The sequence below is a fragment of the Dendrobates tinctorius genome, unplaced genomic scaffold (genome assembly GCF_039654945.1).
Source record: "Dendrobates tinctorius isolate UK_male_01 unplaced genomic scaffold, ASM3965494v1 ptg000103l, whole genome shotgun sequence".
In the NCBI taxonomy this organism is placed as follows: Eukaryota; Metazoa; Chordata; class Amphibia; order Anura; family Dendrobatidae; genus Dendrobates; species Dendrobates tinctorius.
This window is the reverse complement of record NW_027361771.1, coordinates 34,749,200-34,771,686: the sequence shown is the minus strand read 5'-3', so window position 1 is coordinate 34,771,686 and position 22,487 is coordinate 34,749,200. Positions and strand designations below refer to the sequence as shown.

The following is a 22,487-nucleotide window of genomic DNA, read 5'->3' as shown; positions in this document are numbered from 1 at the left end:
GGCGCCCGATCTCAATTCCAGCCAATTTTGCGTTGAAAACGTCAAAAGGCGCTCCTTCCCTTCTGAGCTCTGCCATGCGCCGAAACAGTGGTTCCCCCCAACATATCAGGTGTCAGCCTACTCAGGACAAATTGCACAATAACTTTTGCAGTCCAATTTCTCCTGTTACCCTTGGTAAAATAAAAAAAATTGGGCCTGAAATAAATTTTTTTTGTGAAAAAAAGTTAAAATGTTCATTTTTTTAAACATTCAATTTTTTAAAAAAAAACACATGTTATATCAATAAAATGTTACCACTGACATGAAGTACAATATGTCACGAGAAAACAATGTCAGAATCACCGGGATCCATGGAAGCGTTCCAGAGTTATTACCTCATAAAGGGACAGTGGTCAGAATTGTAAAAAATTGGCCCGGTCATGAATGTGCAAACCACCCTTGGGGGTGAAGGGGTTAATATCAATATTTTGATACAATAATGCAAATTTAGCATTGCTCACGATGCTGAACTCTGTATAACCCCACTCACATCACTGTGGAAGCATTCTGTATATACTGTACATTGATAGAAAGCAGCCAACGAGTGGTGTGTGTGTGGGGGAATTACACAGAGCAATTGACTAGGATGCACGAAACACCTAGTCCTACACCTAATCTACTACTCAAATATTAACCCCTTTCCGACTGCTGACGGGATACATCAGCGGTCAGTGTCCCCTGCTTTGAGGTGAGCTCCGGTGGCGAGTCCACCTCAAAGCCACGACATGTCAGCTGTTATAAACAGCTGACATGTGCCCCCAATAGGCACGAGCGGAATCGCGATCCGCCCGCACCTATTATATTAACTAGTTAAATCCCACTGTCAAACACTGACAACGGGCATTTAACTACCGCTTCCGGCCGCTGGGCCGGAAATGAGCGCATCCCCGACCCCCGTCACATGAGCGGGGGTCAGCAACGCGTTACCTTGACATCCAGAGGTCTCAGAGATCTCTATGGTTGTTGCCGGTACAATGCTATAAGTGCCACCCCATATGTAGCAGAGCCGATCAAGTACAAGTATGGCATGCTTCTAGCCTCCCATGGAGGCTATTTAAGCATGCCAATAGTAAAAAAAAAAAAAACAACTAAAAGTTCAAATCACCCCCTTTTCGCCCCAATCAAAATAAAATAAAAACAAAAACACAAATCACACATACATAAATTTGGCATCGCCGCGTTCAGAATCACCCGATCTATCAATAAAAAAAAAAGGATTAACCCGATCGCTGAACAGCGTAGCGAGAAAAAAATTCAAAACGCCAGAATTAAAATGCAATAACAGGTAATCAAAAGAACGTATTTGCACAAAAGTGGTATCATTAAAAACGTCAGCCTGGCACGCAAAAAATAAGCCCTCACCCGACCCCAGAGGATGAAAAATGGAGACGCTACGGGTCTCGGAAAATTGTGCTTTTTTTTAACCAACATTGGAATTTTTTTTTCACCACTCAGATAAAAGAGAACCTAGACATGTTTGGTGTCTATGAACTCGTAATGACCTGGAGAATCATAATGATAGCATTTTAGTGAACCTAAAACTGACCTAGCAAAAACCCAAGCAAAAAACAAGTTTGGGATTGCACTTTTTTTTTTTGCAATTTCACCGCACTTGGAATTTTTTACCCGTTTTCGAGTACACGGCATGGTAGAAACTGGTGTCGTTCAAAAGTTCAACTCGTCCCACAAAAAAATAAGCCCTCACATGGCCATATTGATGGAAAAATAAAAAAGTTATGGCTCTGGAAAGAAGTGGAGCGAAAAACGGAAAATCGAAAAAAGCTCCGGTCATTAAGGGGTTAATTGTATTGAAACAGTAACACAAAGCTCAGTAAGTGACTCCTCACTGGAATTGGGGGTATTTTCCCAGATATCATGCTGCTCTCCGATTACATAGCAAAACCTGCTGACTTCTCTTTATCCCCTTAGTGACGGAGCCAATTTTGTCTTTAATCCCTTTCTGACATTTGACGTACTATCCCGTCCATGGGCCCTGGGGGGAGCGCAGCTGATCGTGGCCGGGTGTCAGCTGATTATCACAGCTGACACCCGGCACTATGTGCCAGGAGCGATCACGGACCGCTCTCGGCACATTAACCCCCGGCACACAGCGATCAAACATGATCGCAGTGTACCGGGGGCATAGGGAAGAATCACTCAGGGAGGGGGCTCCGTGCGTGCTTCCCTGAGCCCCTTGGAACAACGCGATGTGCTTGCGTTGTTCCGAGGGCCTCCTTCCTGCAGGCTCCTGGATCCAAGATGGCCGCGGGGGCCTTCCGGGTCCTGAAGGGAGGCGGCTTTCCCAGTACCTGCTGCTATAAATAGTAAACCAAATCCCCCCTTTATCATAGAATCATAGAATCGTAGAGTTGGAAGGGACCTCCTGGGCCATCTGGTCCAACCCCCTGCTCAAAGCAGGATTCGCTAAATCATCCCAGTCAGATGTCTGTCCAGCCTCTGTTTGAAGACTTCCATTGAAGGAGAACTCACCACTTCTCGTGGCAGCCTGTTCCACTCATTGATCACTCTAACTGGCAAAAAGTTTTTTCTAATATCTAATCTGTCTCCTCCCATTCAGTTTCATCCCATTGCTTCTAGTCTTTCCTTGTGCAAATGAGAATAAAGTTGATCCTTCTACAATGTGACAGCCCTTTAGATATTTGTAGACAGCTATTAAGTCTCCTCTCAGTCTTCTCTTTTGCAAACTAAACATTCCCAAATCCTGCAACCTTTCCTCATAAGACAGGGTTTGCAGACCAGTCACCATTCTGGTCGCTCTTTTCTGAACTTGCTCCAGTTTGTTGATGTCTTTTTTAAAATGTGGTGCCCAAAACTGGACACAATATTCCAGATGAGGTCTGACCAAAGAGGAGTAGAGGGAAATAATGACTTCACGTGATCTAGACTGTATGCTTCTGTTAATACATCCTAGAATTGCATTTGCCTTTTTTGCTGCTGCATCACACTGTTGACTCATTCAGTTTGTGATCTACTAGTATACCCAAGTCTTTTTCACATGTGCTGTCACTTAGCCCTATTCCTCCCATTCTGTATATGCTTTTTTCATTTTTATTGCCCAGATGTAGTACTTTGCATTTCTCCCTGTTAAAAACCATTTTGTTAGTTGCTGCCCACTTCTCCAGTTTATTTATATCTTTTTGAATCCTCGCTCTCTCTTCTCTAGTATTAGCTATCCCTCCTAGCTTTGTGTCATCAGCAAATTTAATCAGTTTACCCTCAATTCCTTCATCTAAATCGTTGATAAAGATGTTGAACAATACAGGGCCCAGGACAGAGCCCTGTGGTACCCCACTTGAGACATTCTTCCAACTGGATGTGCAGCCATTTACGACCACTCTTTGGGTCCGATCACTAAGCCAGTTATGAATCCACCTAACAGTTGCCTTGTCCATTCCATACTTAGTCATTTTTTCAATAAGGATTGTATGAGATACTTTGTCAAATGCTTTGCTGAAGTCAAGATATACTATATCTACAGCATTTCCTTGATCCACCCAATCAGTGATTCCGTCATAGAAGGAAATTAAGTTAGTCTGACATGACTTATTAGTTACAAACCCATGCTGACTCTGTTTAATCACTTCATTCTTATCCAGGTACTGACATACATGTTGTTTAATAATTTGTTCAAAGATCTTTCCTGGTATAGAAGTCAGACTCACCGGCCTATAGTTGCCTGGGTCCACCTTCTTCCCCTTTTTGAAGATAGGAACAACATTTGCTCTTCTCCAGTCTTCTGGCACTTCTCCTGTTCTCCAAGAATTTTCAAAGATTATGGAGAGGGGTTCAAAAATTTCTTCTGCTATCTCCTTCAGTACTCTGGGGTGTAATTCATCTGGACCTGGAGACTTGAATTCATTTAGGTTAGCTAAGTGTTTCCTCACTATCTTTCTGTTTATAGATATCCTGGATTCTTCTATTCCCTTAATAGGACAGTGAGGAACAGTTGATGTTACATTTCCTTTCTGAGAGAAAACAGATGCAAAATAGGAATTTAAAAGTTCAGCCTTCTCAACATCCTGTCTTATCATTTCATCATTTTCATCCTGTAAAAATCCTATAGCATCTTTGACTTTTCTTTTACTTTTGACATATCCCCAAAATCCTTTATTATTGCTTTTGACATCTCTTGCAAGCCTCAATTCATTTTCAGCTTTAGTTAATCTGATTTGTGCCCTGCAGCATTATATTCTTCTTTAGATATGCCTCCCTCTTTCCATTTTATAAACATTTTTTTCTTCCTTTTTAGCATGTGCTTAAGTTCTGTGTTCATCCATCCTGGTTTCCTTAAATGCTTCCTATTCTTCCCTCTTTTCGGAATTGTTAACAACTGTGCTTTGAGAATTTCATTTTTCAAGATTTCCCATCCTTCCTGGACATTTTTGTCTTTAAGGATATCCAGCCATTGGATCCCTCCAATTCTCTTTCTGAATCCCTTAAAATCTGCCTTTCTGAAATCTAACCTTGACGTCTGAGTCTTCACAGGTCTTCCGCCTCTAGTTATCCAAAATTCTAAAATAGCATGGTCGCTACCTCCTAGGGTCCCAGCCACTTTTACCTCCTCAACCATTTCCTCCCTGTTTATAAGGATTAGATCACCCCCCTTAGTTAGGGAAAAATAATAAAAAATTTTTAAAAAGTACCGTATTTTTCACTTTGTAAGACATACTTTCTTCCCCCAAATTTGGGGGAAAAGCGTGTGCGTCTAACAAAGCGGACATGCCTTACCATAGGCCATGATCAGGGGGTGTCCGGCGGTTGCTGGCCGATGCTGCGGGTGTCTACGGTGCCCAGCGATGCTGCGTGTGTGCCCGGGGCTCTGCCGACGTTGTGGGACAGGCCAGAGCCCCAGCATTTCCACGGTTCCCCTGTGTGTGCGTTGGCTCCGATAAAGAAAATGGCCTCTGGCGCTTGCGCAGATGGGATCTCGGGACCCAGCTCTCAAAAGAGGAGATCTGAAACCTCATCTCTTGAGAGCTGGGTCCCGAGATCCCATCTGCGCAAGCGATGGCGGCCATTTTTTTACCGGAACCATGGCACACAGGGGAACCGTGAAAATGCCGGGGCTCTGGCCTGTCGCACAATGTTGGCAGAGCCCCGGGCAGCGCCGGGCACACACACAGCACCGCTGGGCACTGGAGACACCCGCAACACCGTCCAGCAACCGCCGGACACCTGGAGAGACCCGGCAGCAGTGGCACACATCGGAGCCCCCCCTCATCCCTGAATGCGGCCTGCAGCATCACTCCACTCCTGCCTCTTCCAGGAGTGAGCCTGGGACCCCGCTACACCGCAGTCACCAACCCCGGTAAGCAATAAAATGCAAGGATAAGAAGCACCACCATTTTATTAAAAAAAAAAATCTTATTTTTCTCCTTAAAATTTGTGGTGCGTCTTATAATCCGGAGCATCTTATAAAGCGAAGAATACGGTATTTATTTCCATTTTCCCATTAGAGTTAGGGCTAGGGTTAGGGTTGAGATTAGGGTTAGGGGTGTGTTGGGGTTAGGGTTGGAGTTGAGATGCGACATGGCATCTGATCTCAATTCCATCCAATTCTGCGTTGAAAAAGGTCAAACGGTGCTCCTTCCCTTCCAAGCTCTGCCATGCGCCCAAACAGTGGACAGTCTGATGATAAATGGGCTACTGGAACAAACCGTTCAGGGGCAAGACAAGAAAACCTCGATCTGATGAAATGCGACTGCAATAGCAGACCAAATGAGAGAGGATACATGAATCGTATGAGGAAACTCTGGATGGATATAAGACCTGCATGTCCACTAACTGAGAAACAACAAGTCACCCGTTTCAATATCATAAAGATCCTTTATGCGGATGATGTGTTACTGTTCCTAGGAAATGCACAGGAGTCTGAGGATTGCTATGCACAGCATTACTAAATTTGGGACTATTTCAGGACTATCCATTAATTGGGACAAGTCTTGGGCTTGGATGTGGCAGTTGACCCAGCGATTCCTTTACGGGTGGTTACTGAGTGTAAATTTTTGTGCATTGTGATTTCGGCCAAGATAGAGGAGTTGGCCGAAATCACGAACAACGAACTGACCAGAGCATTATCTGACTTGGATCATGCTACTATTACCCCATATAAAACACACAGACTTCGGTTTGTTCACAGTCATCATCCCTCAATGCAAAGAGTTCACAAACATTGGTCCCTCTTGACCAAGGCCTACCGAAACATCAACACTTTCAAGCATTTACCATTGATGTGTAGACCACAGAACATTAAGGACAAATTAGTAAGGGCAGACTTGGGGTCACAAAGACAGAAACAAACATTAACTCGCACACTGACAGGACAAAGGAGGACCAGCACTTTTCCATGTTTAAACTGCATGAGTTGCAACAAGGATTTCTATACCTGTGAATCAAACTTTGTTATTTACATTATCAAATGTCCATGTGGATTACTGTACGAGGGGGAGACCACCCAAGCCAAAGAAGTAAAGCATAATGTGACTCAAATAAGATTCCAGGTCATAGACAAAGTCCATAGACCGAGGAGGGGTGGAAACCGTATCCAGCTACTCAGACAGTGTGAAACATGCTGGATTTATACCTTAGATACACTTAGCCCAAAGGGACTCAATCGTGAAATTGATTGGCTGGCCTAATACAATATTATCTTTTCTCCATAGACCCATTGAATATTTTCATACGTTGTTACTGCATCAATCACAAACAGGATGGTTACTGAGCTTACATATTTGGGCATTGTGATTTTGGCCAAGATAGAGGACTATATGAGCGGCTCAATTTGACTCCTTTGCTTGTGAGATTACAGCAGAAGACTGGGGCCTGGAAGAGACTGTTCTTGTCGATTGCGGGTAGAGCTAATTTGATTAAAATGATATTCATGCCTCAATTCCTCTACATGCTTCAAAATGCTCTGGTGTGGTTGGAACAAAATAAATTTTATAGGATCAACTCTCTTTTTAGGGATCTGATCTGGAAAGGTGGAAGGACACGCATTAAACTGGAACATCTGCAAAGATCGAAAAACAAGGGAGGCTTAGCGGTCCCTAACCCATGGATCTATTATGTAGCGTCCCAATGCCAGCATGTGGTGGGTTGGGGAGAATCTAGACAAAGTACATCAGCTGGGAAGGGTCGATTGTTAGCCAGCTTAGAGGCAGGTAGGTTTAGACTGAACCCTAAAAAATTTCCAACTATAGCTATGATGGGGAAAATCTGGCAGAAAATCAAGCAGTAGAGAGTTATAACAGAGTTTACATGTTACGCGCCAATCTGGTTCGACCCTAAAATGGTAAAGCTGATGCGATTGAGAGGGTTTGGTCAGTGGAGGCGTATAGGCATTTGGTTCGTATAGCAGCTGCTTGATGGTGGTGTACTCAAGACGTTTGAAATGCTCAGGAAGGAGTTTCCTTTGAGCCCGAATTTATTTTTCCAGTATCTGCAGCTGAGACACACTCTCAACAACCAGTTTGGGGTGTCGCATGTGGTTCTGCAACCAGACAGTTTACTGAATCTCATAGGACCTCAGAACAACACGAGGGGATTCATTACATAAATCTACAGGGGTCTGCTGGAAACATTCCTAGTACGGCACCCGTTAACAATGAGAGATAAATGGGTGGCAGTCCTGGGTTCGATTTCAGAGTCTCAGTGGGAGTCCATATTGCAGTATATTTCCAAGGTGTCTATGAGTGAGGCCAGAAGGGTGTCGCAGCTGTACTTAGTCTATAGAATGTACAGGACTCCAGTGTGGATGATGACGGCAGGACTGAGAGGGGACTCAAAATGCCCAAGATGCTCTGATGAGGGGGCTGATCTCTTACATATGATGTGATCATGTCCTCGCCTTCAGCCTTTCTGGGTGAAAGTCCTTAATTTGATCCAGGAGGTGAAGGGGTGAATATTCCGCGTACTCTGTTGGCCTGCATACTGGGATGTGTGGAAGATATTGCTACTGATGAATGGGGGAGATTGGCTATAGCCAGGTTTTTGTATGCTGCTAGAAAACTTATCGTGGTGCATTGGTTGGATGAAAAAACGCCAGTTAAACAAGAATTTGTGAACAGAATAAACTTTATTATCTTAATGGAAAGAAATATATATACACTGCTCAAAAAAAATAAAGGGAACACTTAAACAACAGAATATAACTCCAAGTAAATCAAACTGTCCACTTAGGAAGCAACACTTATTGACAATTTCACATGCTGTTGTGCAAATGGAATAGACAACAGATGGAAATTATGGGCAATTATCAAGACACCCTCAATAAAGGATGGGTTCTGCAGGTGGGGCCCACAGACCACAACTCAGTACCAATGCTTTCTGGCTGATGTTTTGGTCACTTTTGAATGTTGGTTGTGCTTTCACACTCATGGTAACATGAGATGGACTCTACAAACAACACAAGTGGCTCAGGTAGTGCAGCTCATCCAGGATGGCACATCAATGCGACCCGTGGCAAGAAGGTTTGCTGCGTCTGTCAGCGTAGTGTCCAGAGGCTGGAGGCGCTACCAGGAGACAGGCCAGTACACCAGGAGACGTGGAGGGGGCCGTAGGAGGGCAACAATCCAGCAGCAGGACTGCTACCTCCACCTTTGTGCAAGGAGGAAGGAGCACTGCCAGAGCCCTGCAAAATGACCTCCAGCAGACTACAAATGTGCATGTGTCTGCACAAACTGTTAGAAATTGACTCCATAAGGATGGTCTGAGGGCCCGACGTCCACAGATGGGGGTAGTGCGAACAGCACAACACCGTGCAGGACGCTTGGCATTTGCCACAGAACACCAGGATTGGCAAATTCACCACTGGCGCCCTGTGCTCTTCAAAGATGAAAGCAGGTTCACACTGAGCACATGTGACAGACGTGAAAGAGTCTGGAGACGCCGTAGTGAGCAATCTGCTGCCTGCAACATCCTCAGCATGACCGGTTTGGCAGTGGGTCAGTAATTGTGTGGGGTGGCATTTCTTTGGTGGGCCGCACAGCCCTCCATGTGCTCGCCAGAGGTAGCCTGACTGCCATTAGGTACCGAGATGAGATCCTCAGACCCCTTGTGAGACCATATGCTGGTGCGGTTGGCCCTGGGTTCCTTCTAATGCAGGACAATGCTAGACCTCATGTGGCTGGAGTGTGTCAGCAGTTCCTGCAAGATGAAGGCATTGAAGCTATGGACTGGCCCGCCCGTTCCCCAGACTTGAATCCGATTGAGCACATCTGGGACATCATGTCTCGCTCCATCCACAGACGTCACGTTGCACCACAGACTGTCCATAACGCTAACAGTCCTGTTATTAGACCCAACTGTTGGTCTAATAGCAGGACTAAAATGGCTTCGAGGAGGGCCAATGTTAGCCCCCCCTCCCGCCTGGGTTAATATGGAGACCACTGTACCTTAAATTGTCACTAGCAAAGTCCGTTGTGACCTTTTCAGTATGGCAAAAATTTGAGGTCAAATTTATAGTTTTCATTTTTCGTTTGCGGTAGGACAGAGAATGTCAACAATGAGCGCCATGGTACAGTGCACACAACGTTTACAAGCGATTACATACCTGCACTGCCATTTGTAGAAATGTCCTCTGCACAATACTGATTATCAGTCAGTTTTGTCTCATTTTCTTCTGCTGTAGCTTTAACATCACCAAGAAGTTCACCCTAACAGCAAAAATGAATAATGGTGAAGAACATCCTTACAGACCACGTTGTGTAGCAAGAATAGCCTTGTCATACCTATGTGACAACGCTATGTACCTGCTGATCCACAGTGATAGTGGGATTTTCTTGCACACAACCCTGCAAATACAATGGACTTAGACATCTCTCTGGAGAATTTCTTTTATTTGATTGATCTGAAAAAAACAAAAACAAAGAAAAAATCAAAACACAGTGACAGAATACAATATGGGGGAGTTAAAGTTAGGAGGACACCAACAAAGCTATTCTCTCTTTTATAATCTATTAAAAGGGATTGTCCACATTTGGGTACATTGTTTTTATATTGAAATAGATGTATTTTGGGTTGGAATTAATTTTTGCATTTGGGTTTAATGAAAAAGGAGCAAAGATTACACTTTATAGGCTCTTTGATTTGCTACACATTCAACGTCAAAGTGGTCTGTGGTCATAAAATAGCTAGAAATGAGCTCAGAATAATACAGGTAAAAAAGTTACAAACACTCCAGTCATAGTGAGCTCACTGACAGGTTCTCAGTTTACTCAATCTGCAAACAACAAAATACAATGCAACACTAAGAATATTGAAGCAAAACGGTGTAAAATTTTTAATGAAACCCAGTTAGAAAAATTATTTTTAGCCAAAAATACATGCAGTTACGTAAAAAACAGGGATCTTTGTGTGTACTCGCCATAAAATCCTTTTCTCCAAGCCAATCATTGTGGGACACAGGACCATGGGTGTTATGCTGTTGCCACTAGGAGGACACTAAGTAAATACTAAGAAATTAACTCCTCCTCCGCAGTATACACCCTCTGCTGGTTCTACCCTGAACCAGTTCGGTGCCAAAGCAGTAGGAGCTCATAAATGGCAAACAAAGATGCAACATGTCAAAAACAAGGAACAACCACAAGCCAACAGGCTAACAGGGTGGGTGCTGTGTCCCCCAATGATTGGCTCGGAGAAAATGATTTTACGGTGAGTACACACAAAAATCCCTGTTTCTCCTTCGCCTCATTGCGGGAAACAGGACCATGGGACATCCTAAAGCAGTCCCTGGGTGGGAAAAAGCACGACAGCTGAAACCTTGTGTATCAAACAATTAAATCTGGTCTACAGATGTGATATTGCCGATTGCAGAATTCATCTGCCAAGGGCCGCATCTGAAGAAGCTTGAGAATTAATGTTGTAATGCTTAACAAACGTGTGAAGGCTGGACCAAGGCGCAGCCTTGCAAAACTTGCTCTGCTGACGCCTGATGCCGAATGGCCCAGGAAGCCCCCACTGACCGAGTGGAGTGTGCCTTAATCCTCGCCGGGATAGGCTGACCTCTGACACGGTAAGCCTCTTGGATCTGGCTAGTGTAGCTTTAGAAGTAGGTAGGCCCTTTCTGTGTCCCTCCGGAAGCACGAAGAGGGAAGCCAATTTGCGGAAAGACGCTGTTCTGGAAATGTATTTCCTGAGTGCCCTCACCAAATCCAAAGTATGGAGAGCTTTCTCAGTACGATGGACCAGAGCTGGGCAGAACGAAGGCAAAACTATGTCCTCATTCAGATGGAAAGAAGAAATGACTTTGGGCAAGAAAGACGGAGACGTCCTCAAGACCACCTTGTCCTGGTGGAAAACTAGAAATGGAGGTTTGCAAGACAAAGCCGCCAATTACGAAACCCGCCTGATGGATGTTACTGCCACAAGAAAAGCAACTTTCCAAGAAAGAAGATTAAGTGATGCATCCTGCAGGGGTTCAAAGGGGGCCTTTCCCAAGGCTCCAATGGCATCTTGTAGTTCGGGACAAGATGCGACACTCCCTGTATGAAGGTCTTAACCTGCGATTTGGCAGCTATCCTTCGCTGGAACAGGACGGATAGGGATGAAATTTGACATTTGAGAGAAGCCAGAGCCAGGCCTGAATCTAATCCTGCTTGACGAAACTCCAAAATGGAAGGGATAGAAAACCCAAGGGGGAACATCCGCCGGTTTTGCACCACGAGAAAAAGGCTTTCCAGATGCGATGGTAAATGCGCATGGATGTAGGCTTCCGAGCGTTAATCATGTGGAAGTTACTTGCTGCGAGAAACCGGCCTGGGCTAGGATCCATGATTCAATGGCTATGCCGTTAAACTCAGAACTCTCGAGTTTTGGAGGTAAATCAGCCCCTGACAGAGAAGGTCTGGGCGGTCTGGTAACCGCCAGGGGGCGTCGGCGACTAGTTGCAATAGTTCCGCGTACCACGCTCGGCGTGGCCAGCCTGGTGCAACGAGAATCACTGGGATTCCTTCCGCCTTGATCTTCCGGAAGACCCTTGGAATTAGCGGAAGCGGCGGAAAAATGTAAGGGAGGCAAAACTGATGCCACGGAAGCACCAGGGGATCCGACCCGATGGCTAATGGGTCGCGGGACCGAGCTACGAATGCCGGAACTTTGGCATTTAGCCTGGAGGCCATGAGGTCCAAATCCGGAGTTCCCCAGCGCTAACAAATCTGCTGAAAAACTTCCAGATGAAGGGTCCACTCTCCCGAGGCCAGGCCCTGACGGTTGAGAAAATCTGCCGCCTAGATCTTTACCCCGGGGATATGAACTGCAGAGATGACTGAGTGGTTTGTCTCGGCCCATTACAGAATGTGTGCTACCTCAAGCATCACCCTGCTTCGAGTGCCCCCCTGACAATTGATGTACACCACCGCCGTGGCGTTGTCCGACTGCATCCGAATGGGATGACCGGCCAGAAGTTAATGGAATCGCTGAAGGGCTAGCCTGATTGCCCGAATCTCAAGAACATTGATGGGGAGACGCGATTCCTGGATGGACCAGAGTCCCTGAGCCGTGTAGTGACAGAAGGTCGCTCCCCAACCGAGAAGACTGGCGTCGGTGGTCACCACCAGCCAGTGGACTGGAAAAAAGGACCTTCCCTGATCCAATGAGGATGTCGACGTCCACCACCTGAGAGACCGCCTGATCTGGGGTGACAGGCAAAACTGGCGGTCCAGGGAGGCTGGATTTCTGTCCCAAGCTGACAGCAATGCCTGCTGCAGAGAACGGAGATGTAATTGGGCAAACCGTACTGCCTCGATCGTCGCTACCATTTTCCCCAGGACCTGCATGCCGAACCGCAGGGAGTGGGGGCAGGCAAGAGAAAGCTTCCGGGCCCCCCCCGGATCAGCACCGAGATCTTTTCTGGAGGGTGAATTACCAACAGTCATAATATAATGAAGTCGGGGTCTGAAGCCAGACGCTAGTGCCTCCTACAGACACTAAGCAAGAATTGGTTCAGGATAGAGCCAGCAGAGGGTGTATACTGCGGAGGAGGAGTAAATTTCTTTATGTATTTGCCTAGTGGCAGCAGCATAACACCTATGGTCCTGTGTCCTCCAATGAGGCGAAGGAGAAAGAAAAATATGTCCCCAAAGATCTTCTTACCTGGTGATTTTGGGGGCTTTTGGTCCTCCATCATGATGTTTTTATACAGGTCTGCATGTCCTTCTATATAATCCCACTCCTCCATGGAGAAATGGACAGTGACATCCTGACTCCTTATAGGAACCTGACACACAATGATATAGTCATCACCCAGATACATCATCCCTTGTGTTACTGTATAATGCACCAGTATTCCCAGCAGCGCTCACCTCTCCGGTCAGCAGCTCAATCATCTTGTTGGTGAGGTCCAGGATCTTCTGATCATTGTATCTCTCAGGTAAAATGGGGTGAGGTGGAGGCTCGATGATGGGGCTGTGGCTCCTGCTCAATCCTTCGGACTTAGGAATACTGCAGGCTGTCACAACGTCACCAGTAATCTTTTTAATTACCACACATTCCTGCAAGTATGAAAACAAGAATAATCACCACTAAACACAATGTGCAACGGATCTAGACTATGGTCGGCCTTGAATATCTTTATTTAGTAAAGACAAAAATGGACAAAAGATAATACGCAAGTGTTGCAGAATATGATAGGGCTATATAAGCATACAAGCTAGTAATAAATAATAATATAATGCATCCAAAGAACTAATTTTCTTCATAAATGAAGCCTAGAGATACTAAAAGGTGCCCATACACTTCAAATAACTTATCCATTTATCTCAAATTCATTTTCTGAAGGAGCCACATGAAATCCTGACTGTAGAGGAAGGCAGAAGTTAATTCTGCACATTATTATTATTTATACGTTTATCATTCAATATTGAGCAGAATTAAGTGTGCTGAGCAGCAGCTACTATTAAAACATGTTATATAGTAGGGCTTCTTTTAACAGGGTCTCTTATCTGTAGCATCTAACCACCAAAATCTAATCTACTGCTTTTTATAAAGTTTATAAATCATACCGTTCCATTACTTAGCCCATTTAATAAGTATAGATGTACCTTGATCAACAGCTTGGGGTTTCCACACAGCATGATCATCACACAGCTCCATCCACACTCAGTATGATGTTCACACAACCAATCCACTCTACTCCAACACACGATGTCCCCACAAAGCCCCACACACAGTACTATGGCCCCTCATCCCCTCAAAAAAAAAAAAAAAAATGGCCCATTACACAATGTGACGAATATGGGCGATATAATTTCATGTCCATCGACTGCATCATCTCCGGTCCAAGAATATAGACCTCCTTCAAAATATGAGGCTGAGACAGTACACCTGGCTGAACAAGTGGTCCAGTTTCAAAAGCTCCAAGTGGAAAAACCCACACCCCTAGCAGCTTAGCTAGGACCAAGGCCTTTCTGGCAGAATGAATCCCTGATGGGAGCCCAAGCTGCTTAACTGATTCAAACCCCCCCTCCCAAACGTATGGGAGCCATAATTTCATAAGGAGTTATGGAGTTATCATATGTCCTAGTCATATACCGGTTACATTTTCTAGATCTCGGGAATGGCAAGAACACCTGCTGGGGCCTCAGCCAGTTTTAGCACCCACGGGTGGGGCAATATGTAAAATGGCTAGTAGAAGCAAGGAAGCAAAGAACTGTTTGGTATCGAAATCCAACGGTGGACCGGACAAATCAGATGGCACCAAAACCGCCTCCCTATGACTTTCTGTTGAGAAGTTAGGATCCATCGTAGGTTTTGGAGTTAAAGCTACCAGACCCAAAGAGGGGGAAACTAGGACCATCGTGGGGGCGGGGTTACTGACCAATAGGTTTATTGCTAGTGCAAGGCAGTGGCCCGCTGCAGGCTCTCCATGCATTTGCTGTGAATGTCACATAGCCGCGACACATGCAGCTGTGGCGCCGAACAGCTGATTATAGGGAGTGCTCCAGGTATCCGATGCAGCTATTCAGTAAGCACTATAGACATTCGGATACCCACTTATCCGAAGATATTCAAACCTACTCATCTCCATTCTTACCCTTTATGTCAATACTGAATGAACAACACTTGTTAAGTATTATAAAAAAAGGTTACATGCCTCTATAGAGAAAAATAGCCAGAGATTACTCCAAGACATCGAAACGTCCAGGGGACCCTACAGGACTGCTGCAAATACATCATGGCTCCATCACGAAGGGCACAGATCTATCATTCTACAGGAAACAACCTAGGGGACCTCGGTCCGGGTTGGAATAAAACAGATTTGCTCCACTGACCCCCGCTGAACTATGGAGATGTTCGGAGAAGCCAGGTTGAGACCCTCGGGTCAACTGGCTTTGTACCTCAACGGATTGTCGTCTTCCTAAGCTTGTTGTTACCTCCTCTATGTGTGCGTGCCACAGGTGGGATAGTCGACCCAGGGAGCTCTGAAGTAACAGCTACCATTATCCCGGCAAGTCAGCGGAAGGGTGATATTTTGTAATGTGCACCATCTTGGGTTATTTTGCTGGGACCGTTCTACGTGTTATCTGCCTGTTTCGTGGTTCAATAAAGTATTGCCACAACGTTTTACACTCACTCTGTGTTATCTGAATAGTGTTATGCCCATGTTAAAGGGAGAGAGGGCATTCGGCAGCACGATCACTGGCCAATGCGGTTTCGGCTAGCAGACCTGGATGAGCGCTGACCCCCAATGTCTCCACAGCCGTGTTCACATATACCATAAATATTGTTTATTTTCTGTAGCTATCCACACCAAATTACTCAATAACAATCTTCTCTGATTTTTGCTGCTTTTTTCTGCCTTTTCTGCCTTGATGTATTTTTGGTGCAGAGGCAAAGCCGCATTTTTAATATTTTTTACAGTACAGAAAAGTATTGATTCTGCACTTAATAAAGTTACTGCTGTTTTTTTAGATGCATTTTTTTAGGCTCCACATAGAAGCCTCCAGAGAAAAAATAGAACCAAATCCACACATGTCAGCACCATCTCTAGACACACAGTGGGAACAGATTTCATGAAATATTTGCTTGAACAGTTAAACACAGCAAGACTTCTGTGCAAAAAAAAAAAGCAACTGAAAAAATGCAGTATTTGTCCAAGAAAAGGGGATGTGATTTCTTGAAATCTGCACCCTCGGTGCATCCAAAGATGCTGCTGAACTCTGATTTTGTTGATGTTTTTTCTTTATAGGCGTCTATGTGTAGCCTGAAAAAATGCAAAGAAAAATGAATGCTGTTGCATTTTTAACTGCAGAATCAAAACTCTTCTGTAGTATTAAAAAAGCAATTAGTCTGCGGGATGCACTGGAATAGTAAGAGAGCCACATGTGCCCTGCGCGTCACTCTTTGCCAGGGTCTGCATAAGATAAGTGGCTAATCCCATCAAAGTTAGATTCAAATGACTTTCATTCAATCCATACTGGGGCCACAACACAGGTGGAATGGGAATGTCCCATTGTCCTCTCACCTCTCCGGTTAGCAGGTAGATCATCTTGAGGGTGAGGGTTAATATCTCCTCAGACAAGTGACTTCCACCCATGTCTTTCCTGAATGGTTATAAAGAAATGTACACCATATGACCTAATGAAAGGGGAGAAAGTAAGAAGAATGATAAAGATTATACGAGTAAAACAGTATTTGAAGGTAAATGACTAACAGGACAACAGCCTGGAATATAGGCGCCAGACATACACAGCAAACTAAAGTCTGCTTCCCCTGTGTTATACTCCTAGACATCATCCCCGGACTGTAATGTCAGAAGAGACACCAATCTCTGATCCTTCTGATTAATGATAACTTTACATGGTATGGAACTGAACTCCACTCCTCCTGTATTATCACAACAGACAGGACACCACAGTCTACCCTCCTGTATAACAACAGACAGGACACCACAGTCTGCTCCTCCTGTATAACAACAGACAGGACACCACAGTCTGCTCCTCCTGTATAACAACAGACAGGACACCACAGTCTGCTCCTTCTGTATAACAGACAGGACACCACAGTCTGCTCCTCCTGTATAACAACAGACAGGACACCACAGTCTGCTCCTCCTGTATAACAACAGACAGGACACCACAGTCTGCTCCTCCTGTATAATAACAGACAGGACACCACAGTCTACTCCTCCTGTATAATAATAACAGACAGGACAACACAGTCTGCTACTCCTGTATAATAACAGACAGGACACCAGTCTACCCTCCTGTATAACAACAGACAGGACACCACAGTCTGCTCCTCCTGTATAATAATAATAACAGACAGGACACAACAGTCTGCTCCTTCTGTATAATAATAACAACAGACAGGACACCACAGTCTGCTCCTCCTGTATAATAACAACAGACACCACAGTCTGCTCCTCCTGTATAATAACAGACAGGACACCACAGTCTGCTCCTCCTGTATAACAACAGACAGGACACCACAGTCTGCTCCTCCTGTATAACAACAGACAGGACACCACAGTCTGCTCTTCCTGTATAACAACAGACAGGACACCACAGTCTGCTCCTCCTGTATAACAACAGACAGGACACCACAGTCTGCTCCTCCTGTATAATAACAGACAGGACACCACAGTCTGCTCCTCCTGTATAATAATAACAGACAGGCCACCACAGTCTGCTCCTCCTGTATAACAGACAGGACACCACAGTCTACCCTCCTGTATAACAACAGACAAGACACCACAGTCTGCTCCTCCTGTATAACAACAGACAGGACACCACAGTCTGCTCCTCCTGTATAATAACAGACAGGACACCACAGTCTGCTCCTCCTGTATAATAACAGACAGGACACCACAGTCTGCTCCTCCTGTATAATAATAACAGACAGGACACCACAGTCTGCTCCTCCTGTATAATAATTACAGACAGGACACCACAGTCTACCCTCCTGTATAACAACAGACAGGACACCACAGTCTGCTCTTCCTGTATAACAGACAGGACACCACAGTCTGCTCCTCCTGTCTAACAGACAGGACACCACAGTCTGCTCCTACTGTATAACAACAGACAGGACACCACAGTCTGCTCCTCCTGTATAACAGACAGGACACCACAGTCAGCTCCTCCTATATAATAACAGACAGGACACCACAGTCTGCTCCTACTGTATAATAACAGACAGGACACCACAGTCTGCTCCTACTGTATAATAACAGACAGGACACCAGTCTACCCTCCTGTATAACAACAGACAGGACACCACAATCTACTCCTCCTGTATAATAACAGACAGGACACCACAGTCTGCTCCCCCTGTATAATAATAGACAGGACACCACAGTCTGCTCCTCCTGTATAATAATAACAGAAAGGACACCACAGTCTGCTCCTCCTGTCTAATAATAACAGACAGGACACAACAGTCTGCGCCTCCTGTATAATAACAACAGACAGGACACCACAGTCTACTCCTCCTGTTTAATAAAACACAGGACACCACAGTCTGCTACTCCTGTATAATAACAGACAGGACACCACAGTCTGCTCCTCCTGTCTAGTAATAACAGACAGGACACCACAGTCTGCTCCTCCTGTTTAATAATAACAGACAGGACACCACAGTCTGCTCCTCCTGTTTAATAACAGACAGGACACCACAGTCTACTCCTCCTGTATAATAACAGACAGGACACCTCAGTCTGCTCCTCCTGTATAACAATAACAGACAGGACACCACAGTCTGCTCCTCCTGTATAACAATAACAGACAGGACACCACAGTCTGCTCCTCCTGTCTAATAATAACAGATAGGACACCATAGTCTGCTCCTCCTTTATAATAATAAGACAAGACACCACAGTCTGCTCCCCCTGTATAATAATAACAGACAGGACACCACAGTCTGCTCCCCCTGTATAATAATAACAACAGACAGGACACCACAGTCTGCTCCTCCTGTATAATAAAATCAGACAGGACACCACAGTCTGCTCCTCCTGTATAACAATAACAGACAGGACACCACAGTCTGCTCCTCCAGTATAACAATAACAGACAGGACACCACAGTCTGCTCCTCCTGTCTAATAATAACAGACAGGACACCATAGTCTGCTCATGCTGTATAATAAGACAAGACACCACAGTCTGCTCCTCCTGTATAATAATAACAGACAGGACACCACAGTCTGCTCCTCCTGTATTATAATAATAATAATAACAGACAGGACACCACAGTCTGCTCCTTCTGTATAATAACAACAGACACCACAGTCTTCTCCTCCTGTATAATAACAGACAGGACACCACAGTCTGCTACTCCTGTATAACAATAACAGACAGGACACCACAGTCTGCTCCTCCTGTCTAATAAAAACAGACAGGACACCACATTCTGCTCCTCCTGTCTAATAATAACAGACAGGACACCACAGTCTGCTCCCCCTGTATAATAATAAGACAAGACACCACAGTCTGCCCTTCCTGTATAATAATAACAGACAGGACACCACAGTCTGCTCCTCCTGTATAATAACAACAGACACCACAGTCTGCTCCTCCTGTATAATAAAAGACAGGACACCACTGTCTGCTCCTCCTGTCTAATAATAACAACAGACAGGACACCACAGTCTGCTCCTCCTGTATAATAATAATAACAGACAGGACACCACAGTCTGCTCCTCCTGTATAATAATAACAGACACGACACCACAGTCTGCTCCTCCTGTATAATAACAACAGACAGGACACCACAGTCTGCTGTTCCTGTATAATAACAACAGACAGGACACCACAGTCTGCTCCCCCTGTATAATAATAACAGACAGGACACCACAGTCTGCTCCTCCTGTATAATAACAGACAGGACACCACAGTCTGCTCCTCCTGTATAATAATAACAACAACAACAGACAGGACACAACAGTCTGCTCCTCCTGTATAATAATAACAACAACAGACAGGACACAACAGTCTGCTCCTCCTGTATAATAATAACAACAGACAGGACACCACAGTTTGCTCCTCCTGTATAATAATAACAGACAGGACACCACAGTCTGATCCCCCTGTATAACAATAACAGACAGGACACCACAGTCTGCTCCTCCTGTATAATAATAACAGACAGGACACCACAGTCTGCTCCTCCTGTATAATAATAACAGACAGGACACCACAGTCTGCTCCTCCTGCATAATAATAACAGACAGGACACCACAGTCTGCTCCTCCTGCATAATAACAGACAAGACACCACGGTCTGCTCCTCCTGTATAACAATAACAGACAGGACACCACAGTCTGCTCCTCCTGTATAATAACAACAGACAGGACACCACAGTCTGCTCCTCCTGTATAATAACAACAGACAGGACACCACAGTCTGCTCCCCCTGTATAACAATAACAGACAGGACACCACAGTCTGCTCCTCCTGTATAATAACAACAGACAGGACATCACAGTCTGATCGTCCTGTATAATAACAGACAGGACACCACAGTCTGCTCCTCCTGTATAATAACAATAACAGACAGGACACCACAGTCTGCTCCTCCTGTATAATAATAACAACATCAGACAGGACACCACAGTCTGCTCCTCCTGTCTAATAATAATAACAGACAGGACACCACAGTCTGCTCCTCCTGTAAAATAACAACAGACAGGACAGCACATTCTGCTCCTCCTGTATAAAAATAACAGACAGGACACCACAGTCTGCTCCTCCTGTATAATAATAACAGACAGGACACCACAGTCTGCTCCTCCTGTATAACAATAACAGACAGGACACCACAGTCTGCTCCTCCTGTATAATAATAAGACAAGACACCACAGTCTGCTCCTCCTGTATAATAATAACAGACAGGACACCACAGTCTGCTCCTCCTGTATAACAATAACAGACAGGACACCACAGTCTGCTCCTCCTGTATAATAATAACAGACAGGACACCACAGTCTGCTCCTCCTGTATAATAATAAGACAAGACACCACAGTCTGCTCCTCCTGTATAATAATAACAGACAGGACACCACAGTCTTCTCCTCCTGTATAACAATAACAGACAGGACACCACAGTCTGCTCCTCCTGTCTAATAATAACAGACAGGACACCACAGTCTGCTCATCCTGTCTAATAATCAGACAGGACACCACAGTCTGCTCCTCTTGTCTAATAATAATAACAGACAGGACACCAGTCTGCTCCTTGTGTAAAATAACAACAGACAGGACAGCACATTCTGCTCCTCCTGTATAATAATAACAGATAGTACACCACAGTTTGCTCCTCCTGTACAATAATAACAGACAGGACACCACAGTCTGCTCCTCCTGTCTAATAATAACAGACAGGACACCATAGTCTGCTCCTCCTGTATAATAATAAGACAAGACTCCACAGTCTGCTCCTCCTGTATAATAATAACAGACAGGACACCACAGTCTGCTCCTCCTGTATAATAATAACAGACAGGACACCACAGTCTGCTCCTCCTGTATAACAATAACAGACAGGACACCACAGTCTGCTCCTGCTGTATAACAATAACAGACAGGACACCACAGTCTGCTTTTCCTGTCTAATAATAACAGACAGGACACCACAATCTGCTCCTCCTGTCTAATAATAACAGACAGGACACCATAGTCTGCTCCTCCTGTATAATAATAAGACAAGACACCACAGTCTGCTCCCCCTGTATAATAATAACACAAGACACCACAGTCTGCCCCTCCTGTATAATAATAACAGACAGGACACCACAGTCTGCTCCTCCTGTATTATAATAATAACAGACAGGACACCACAGTCTGCTCCTCCTGTATAATAATAACAGACAGGACACCACAGTCTGTTCCTCCTGTATAAAAACAACAGACAGGACACCACAGTCTGCTCCTCCTGTATAATAATAACAGACAGGTCACCACAGTCTAATCCTCCTGTATAATAATAACAGAAAGGACACCACAGTCTGCTCTTCCTGTATAACAACAACAGACAGGACACCACAGTCTGCTCCCCCTGTATAATAATAACACAAGACACCACAGTCTGCCCCTCCTGTATTATAATAATAACAGACAGGACACCACAGTCTGCTCCTCCTGTATTATAATAATAACAGACAGGACACCACAGTCTGCTCTTCCTGTATAACAATAACAGACAGGACAACACAGTCTGCTCCTCCTGTATAATAATAATAACAGACAGGACACCACAGTCTGCTCCTCCTGTCTAATAATAATAACAGACATGACACCACAGTCTGCTCCTCCTGTAAAATAACAACAGACAGGACACCAAAGTTTGCTCCTCCTGTTTAATAATAGACAGGATACCACAGTCTACTCCTTCTGTATAATAATAATACCAGACAGGACACCACAATCTGCTCCTCCTGTATAATAATAATACCAGACAGGACACAACAGTCTGCTCCTCCTGTATAATAATAATA

At 44.8% G+C, this 22,487-nt stretch overlaps 1 protein-coding gene across 6 annotated transcripts in view; it reads right to left on the bottom strand.

Moving 5' to 3' along the window:
• LOC141100188 (uncharacterized) overlaps window positions 1–22,487 on the bottom strand; it is a 94,285-nt gene that overhangs the window by 59,541 nt on the left and 12,257 nt on the right. For all 6 annotated transcript variants that reach the window (XM_073588496.1, XM_073588498.1, XM_073588500.1 and 3 more), the window contains exons 2-6: window positions 16,520–16,632; window positions 13,359–13,547; window positions 13,150–13,273; window positions 9,810–9,907; window positions 9,611–9,713 (exon numbers count right to left, since the gene is read on the bottom strand). In XM_073588496.1, the coding sequence (XP_073444597.1) occupies window positions 9,611–9,713; window positions 9,810–9,907; window positions 13,150–13,273; window positions 13,359–13,547; window positions 16,520–16,591 (586 nt within the window). In that variant the 5' untranslated portion in view covers window positions 16,592–16,632. The remainder of the gene's footprint in view (window positions 1–9,610; window positions 9,714–9,809; window positions 9,908–13,149; window positions 13,274–13,358; window positions 13,548–16,519; window positions 16,633–22,487) is intronic.